The sequence below is a fragment of the Octopus sinensis genome, linkage group LG10 (assembly GCF_006345805.1).
Source record: "Octopus sinensis linkage group LG10, ASM634580v1, whole genome shotgun sequence".
Taxonomy (NCBI): domain Eukaryota; kingdom Metazoa; phylum Mollusca; class Cephalopoda; order Octopoda; family Octopodidae; genus Octopus; species Octopus sinensis.
Window position 1 is genome coordinate 27211908 of NC_043006.1, and position 6856 is coordinate 27218763.

A 6856-nucleotide genomic window follows, 5' to 3' on the forward strand; every position below is an offset into this window, starting at 1 on the left:
TCCACCCACAAAAATAAACAAATGAAATTTTTTTTACGGAATTTACCGAACGCTGTACCTGATCGGGTCAGCTGTTTCGTTTGACAATTCTGCGGAAAAAATAAACCCCTCGAACGCTCATTATAATAATTGGAAGAATCCTTTTAATCATTAAATCCCGCGCAGGATTTATATATATATGTGAACTTAGAGCAACTTAGCGTTTTATTCTGTCAAAGGTAATTAGACTAAAGGACCCGTGAAATATTGGGATCCATTTAATTAATCATACCCTTCCCCCATGATTATCTCCGGAATGTTGATTATTACTGAGTTGGTAGAATTGCTTCCATGCCGTACAAAATGCACAGCAGAATTTCTTCCGGTTTTACGTTCTGGGTTCGAATTCCACCGAGGTCGACTTTTGTCTTTCGGGGTTGATGTTAATAAGTACCAGAAGCACACATAAGTCGATGTAATCGACTACCCCCACTTCTCCAAAATATCAGACCTAGTGACAGTAAAAGGTTCATACCTAAAGATTGTGTCAATAACATTTCCTTAGATATTAATTAGTGATTATTGGAATGTGAATGATAGAATGAAGAAAAGAAATATTAAGAAATAAAAGTGTGACTTACTGAATTCCAAACGGAATCATATTCTGGTCTTTGGAGTGTTTCCAAAAGTTCGTCTTTATTAAGAAGATCCACACACGGATGGCAACCACTACTTGCCATCGTCGAAATTTTCCAGTGGGTTTATTGTCAATATCAAAGTACACAACTCAAATACAACCAACGGGATTGGTGACTCACTGAATAAACAAAGCAAACTCTATATGGTTGCTCCAAATGCTAGAAATAGCAGTCATTTGCGACTTTACCATCTACAGAAAGTTACGCAAACATTAAATATTGTAGCCTTACACATTAAAAAAAGGTTGGGATATTGCCACTGACCATAGATAGATCTGCTCGTTTTGGGATAACTTGGGCTGTATTGTTTTTGCTGTACTTAAAACAGTTTAAACTTTAGCCTTGCTGCGATATCAAATGTTTGTAGTTAGTCTCTTGTCAATTGTTGAACATACCTTCCAAAATTATGTTTATCTTCGATGATTAAACAATATTTAACTTATTTCGTAACTATATTTTATTTTCTCAGTTTTATAATCCCACAACAACACCCAAGACAATTACAACTTATTTTACCGTTGACAAAATAAAAACAATTATTTTCCCCAATTTTATTCTTTGGTTTCAGAAAAGTAAAACTATTTCTTCCCAAGTTCCGTAAAACATTTTTATTTCTTTACTTTCTTTTTCAGCTTACACACACACCTATACATACATACATACATACATACATACATACATACATACATACATACATACATACATAAACACACACACACATACACACACACATGTATAAACAAGCGATTCGTGAAAACAAAACACGTACATTTATGTATGTATGTATGTATGTGTATCTATGTGAGTGTGTGTGTGTGTGTGTGTGTGTGTGTGTGTGTGTGTGTGTGTATGTGCGAGTGTGTATGTCACTGTTCAAGTCGCTCATGCAAATGAAAGGTCATGTGATGTGATGCCTGTGTATCTGCGGCCGGTGTTTTTCACGGTTCAGCTACAAAAAGTAAACATTAAAGAAATAAAAAAAATATTATACAGAATTTGCCGAACAAATAGTTAAACTTTTCCGAGACCAGAAACGATGGATTGTCCCTCCCCCCTCCATTTTTTCCCATCGTTTTATAATAATAATAATAATAATAATAATAATAATTGTGTACAGTGCTCAGGTGCACTACAACTCATCTAAAGTGTATATATAATCAGGTGTAGTTTCGGCGGATTTCGGAAAGCATGAGGGCCTTAAAAGATGCAGTGTCATGGCAGTCAACAACTGACGCAGGCAGTTTATTCCATGCTTCAGCAACTCTGAGTGCGTGAAAAAATGTTTCCGAAAGTCATGGGAGCTGTATTGTTTTCTGACTTTGTAGGCATGTCCACGTGTGTTAGACACATGGAGATCAAAAAGGTGTTCAGTGTTGTTGTTGGTGAGGTGGTTGATAACTTTGTGGTGTTTACCAAGTCCGTCGCCAAACGCCGGAGCTTCAGTGAATCCATGCCCAGGGAAACAGGCGCTCAGAATATGGTAGGTGTCTGATGGAGGGTATGCGTTTGGTTGCACGTCTCTGGACAGATTCCAGGAGGTCAATTTCTGTGCAAGATAGGGGTTCCAAACTGATGATGCGAATTCCAAGTGTGGTCGTACCATAGCTGTATACAGTTTTAAATAGATGGCTGGAGAGCGGCTAACAAAAGACCTGCTGAGTGATGCCAAGACACCCTCGGCCTTCCTGACAATCTTAGAGATATGCTTTGACCAACGCAAATCACTGCTGACAGTGATGCCTAGGTCACGCTCGCAAGAGGATTTCTTGATATCAGTGTGTGGAGGGAGTAAGTGAACGCAGGGTTTTTCTCCCAAAATGCATGGTGGTACACTTGTCCACAGCCAGTTTCAGTTGCCAGTCTGTGATCCATTGCTGCATTGTGTCTAGGTCTGATTGCAGGAAAGAGTTGTAGACATCAGGATCTGTCCTCTTGATTTAAGGTACAGCTTGATGTCGTCTGCATATTTCAATACTGTGGCATTCTTTAAATTGGCATCTATGTCGTTAATGTATGCCACAAACAGAGGGGACCAAGGACAGATCCCTGTGGTACACCCGATGACATCTCATATGGTGTAGAGTGCTGTCCTAGAACTGTGACTACCTCCTTTCGGCTGAGGATGAAGGATTTCAACCAGTTAAAAAGGTCATCCCCCACACCCATTGCAGAGAGTTTCACCATAAGCCTTTTGTGTGGCACAGAGTTGAAAGCCTTACAAAGTCAAGGTAGACAACATCCACCCATGAGCCACTGTCAGTAATCTGAGTAATGTCCTCAAGGAACTCGACAAGCTGGTCACTGCAGCTGGAGTTAGGGACAAATCCATATTGTGAGGGTCGGATGAGACTGTGAGAGCTCCAGAAGTTCCAGAGTGTTTCTCTGACACACGATTCCATCAGTTTTGCAATACAGCTAGTGAGACTGACGGCGATAGTTGACAGGTGATGTGCGGTCGCCCTTTTTGAACAGAGGAATGACACTGGCAGTTTTCCACTGCTCCGGAGTAGCACCATTGTTGAGACAGTACTGGAAGAAAATAGAAAGCTGGTGTAAAAGGAAGTGCCTGCCACGTTTGAGAAGCAGGTATGTAACTCCATCGAGACCAGGGGAGGCATAGTTGCGCTTATTTTGAAGGTGACGTCGCAGCATTTAGTTTTAGTCTCTCTGAAGTTGAAAGATTAAATAAGCTTTTTCCCTTTCAACTTTTTAAAATTTATTCTTCTATTTTATTGTTATACTAGCACTATGACCCGGTAACGCCGGGTCATAGTGCTAGTGCATGCATATACAGCTGCGTGCGTGCGCACGTACACGCGAGTACTGTCCAAATCTCCAACTAATCACATACAGCTAGCTGGCATTCAATTGGCGTATCAAGTTTCGGGCATTTCGATTGGGTTTTAGATAGAAAATTCACAAAAAGTCACTTCTATTGATTTTTTAATGGCTTTGCGGGGTGACTGGGGAAATGTAAAGATGTGCACAACCACCCCTGGACGGTTCTGAATGACCATAGAAAGTGCGATCCCTCTAACTGAAAAATTGTGGATTTGTATAAAGGACGCACACACAGACATTTTGCCTTTTATATATAGAGAGATTAGTGGGAAGGCTGTTTTCTCTTCTATTTTTTTTTTGTTATATTTCGGGATGGTCTCCCCCACCCCACCAAATAAACACGCACTATATATTCGTTCTTCACTTCAGCTTAATTATTGTTCTTATTTTAGTGTCATTTGTCTGAAATCTTTCGTCACACGTCCTGTGACTTTTTCAGCGACATTCCATTCCACGTGCCTCCTATTCTGTTTTGTCGTTCTGTCTTTTTAGAAAACAGAATAGACTTAACAGAACGATAGATTAAGACAAAGGACACTAGAATAAGAATAAGAGCACTCAGAGAGCGCAAACCTCCGCCAATGTTTCTTTATTTTGGCACTACAGCCACAACACATAGGGGACACTACAAAGACACCACAGTGGGAGCAAAAAATATAAAACGAATGAAAATGAGATGTTATATAGAAATGAAAAATGAAATGGCTGCATGGGCCCCAATCCCGTGCAGCACCATTTGAACGTTTATATAAACTATTTACAATTGTTCTATTATCTTATTGTTTTTTCTCGTTTCCTCCCCTTTTTTTTAATGAAACAATTTTACTTTTTTCCTTCTTTATTCAACAAAACGATTTTAATTGCTTTTTTACTTTTTAATATCTCATGAAAGGTTCTAAATCTTTCAGCTCCACTACTGGTAACAATTCATCGAACTCCACATTGATTTACCGTCTGGATGAAAATTTTGTGAGTTGTGATATTGCTTTTTGAACGTTTTTGTTGACACTTTGTTATACTGCCTTGCGGCAACTGTAAAATTTATTGTTTTCTGTTAAAGACTGTTTATTGCCTTTTGAAAGCATTTGTTTTTTAATTACTTTAAAAAAATCATGTTGTGCGGCAACGCAGACAATAGTACGTCGGAAACGAGTCCAACAGAAAGCTCACCAACGACACCAATGACACCCCACCAATGATGCCACAATATTTTCCAAGTCTCCAGAATGAGACACCCAAAAATAGCATTCTATCAACAAGAAATATAGCAGCGAAAAGTTTACAAAAAGAAGAGAAAAAAGTTTTGCAACAACAGCTGAGAATCGAACCCGGCAACTCAATACAGAAAAATAAGAATTTAAAAAGTACACAAATATGTTACAAAAAAGAAGGAACCACGGTGAAAGTAGAACCTCCACAGGGAATGTTAGAAGCGGAAACAAGAAAAACAATATTATACAAAACGTACAATCTTAAAAGCAGAAAAATGGACAGAATGGCTGAAGAAACGGTGGGAAAAGGTTTACAGCAAATATGGTCCGATATTGAATACGTAACTCGCGACAAAAAGTTTGGCACAATAGAAATGAGAATAGTAAGCGAAGAAAAGGCGCAATACCATTCAGTTGAAACTATAAAGACGGACGACGTGACACTCATACCCATATATATGGAAAGGAGAACATCAAGATTTCGAATAGGGAAAATTCCACCGGAGGTGGACCCCCATGTGACTGAAAGCAGCCATAACCATGAACCTGGAAGAGAAAATAACACTCATCCAGGCGACAGTCACAGATAAAATGAATTGGCACGGCCAAACAATTAATATGGTCGTACAGGCAGAACCGCAAGCTCTCGAAGAAATACCAGAGGAGACCCTCATAGTGTTTGTGGAGGGACGAAAACCAAGGTGCTTCCAGTGCGGTCAGCTAGGACATATCCCCTCAGAATGTAAAGAAGGAGATGAAAAGGAAGAGGAAGAAGGGGAGGAGAAGAAAGAAAACTAGATAGGAAGTAAAAGGAAAATACTCCAGACAGCTAAAACGGTGCCTGCAGACAAGAGGCTGAAGAAGACAACTAAGGGAAAGAATGAAGAGAAATGTTTTGCAACATTTAATACAGAGGACAAAGAGTTGATGAGAGAATTAAATTTGAAAAAGACAGTGAAAAGGGTAGATGAACACTCAGACAAGTATAAAAATTACGAAATCTACGATATAGATTTAAAAAGTCATAAAATCCTGAAGATTAAATTCAGGAAAACAGGACAATGAGAAAAGACTTTCATCCTTCCATTTTTAACGACCTACCGGCTCCGATCCTGCGAGCGGGGAAAAAAAAGAAGTGGTGGAGATTTTCTCTCCACCTGATACCACATAATGATTAAATAGGACATTATGGCTATTCGTATCGGTTGTGTAAATGTACGGGGCCTGATGTCGAGCTGGAAGCAAGAGCGCTTCCTAAATGACATCAGGTTGTCGGATTTGGATGTAATTGTTGCTACAGAAACCCGGTTGAATGGACCAAGAGATCTGCTCCCTCTGCTGGACAGCTACGAGAAAGACGTTTTTCCGTGCCGGGCTGTTGGTCCTATTGAAAAGGAACCGGCTTTCAAAGAAAAGGTTGATTTTTTCTTATCCAAAAGGTAGGCTAGTCGTTTTGGACTTGACATTCACTGGTGGTAAGACGATCAGGCTGGTTGCTATTTATGCACCCAACAATACTGGTAAAAAAAAGTGACCTAGAGAAGTTTCTAGTCACGTCACATTCTTTAGTTTTGCTAGGAGAGTTTAACACAATCTGCGATGCACGCGTGGATTGTGTTGGCTCGACATCGAATAGAACAAGTAATCTTGGCTTCCGGAATCTGCTAAGTAGTTTTCGGCTAGCAGATCCATATAAACTGGAACACCCTGAATTTCCATTGTGGACATGGTCAAGCAGCGATGTGTCGTCCAGCTCGTATATAGATAGGATTCTAATTAGAAAAATAGACAAAAGTATAGTTAAGTGTCCACAGTTTTATCCAGTCAGCTACAGTGACCATAAGATGGTCACTGTACACTGAACTTAGATAAGGTACATAGAAAGGGATCTGACTTCTGGAAACTCAATACGTCCCTTTTGGCGATTGTGGAGTACAGAAAGCGGATTAAGATGATAATTCGAAGGGCATTAACAGGTGCCATCATTAATAACAAATGGTGGTACGCCCTAAAATGAGCCATAAATATGAGTCTATTAGATATAGCATAGGTCTAGTAGATAAAGAATGTAAGAAAGAAAAGAGTCTAGTTAAGAACTTAGAGGAAGTCATGAGGATTGGCAATGCG

General features: G+C 39.5%; 1 protein-coding gene across 1 annotated transcript in view; it reads right to left on the reverse strand.

Moving 5' to 3' along the window:
- Window positions 1-1113, reverse strand: part of LOC115216774 (methylthioribose kinase) — a 42768-nt gene extending 41655 nt beyond the window's left edge. Inside the window, exon 1 of the mRNA XM_029786344.2 lies at window positions 621-1113. Within this exon, the coding sequence (XP_029642204.1) occupies window positions 621-719 (99 nt within the window). The 5' untranslated portion in view covers window positions 720-1113. The remainder of the gene's footprint in view (window positions 1-620) is intronic.
- Between the last annotated feature and the right edge of the window lie 5743 nt (window positions 1114-6856).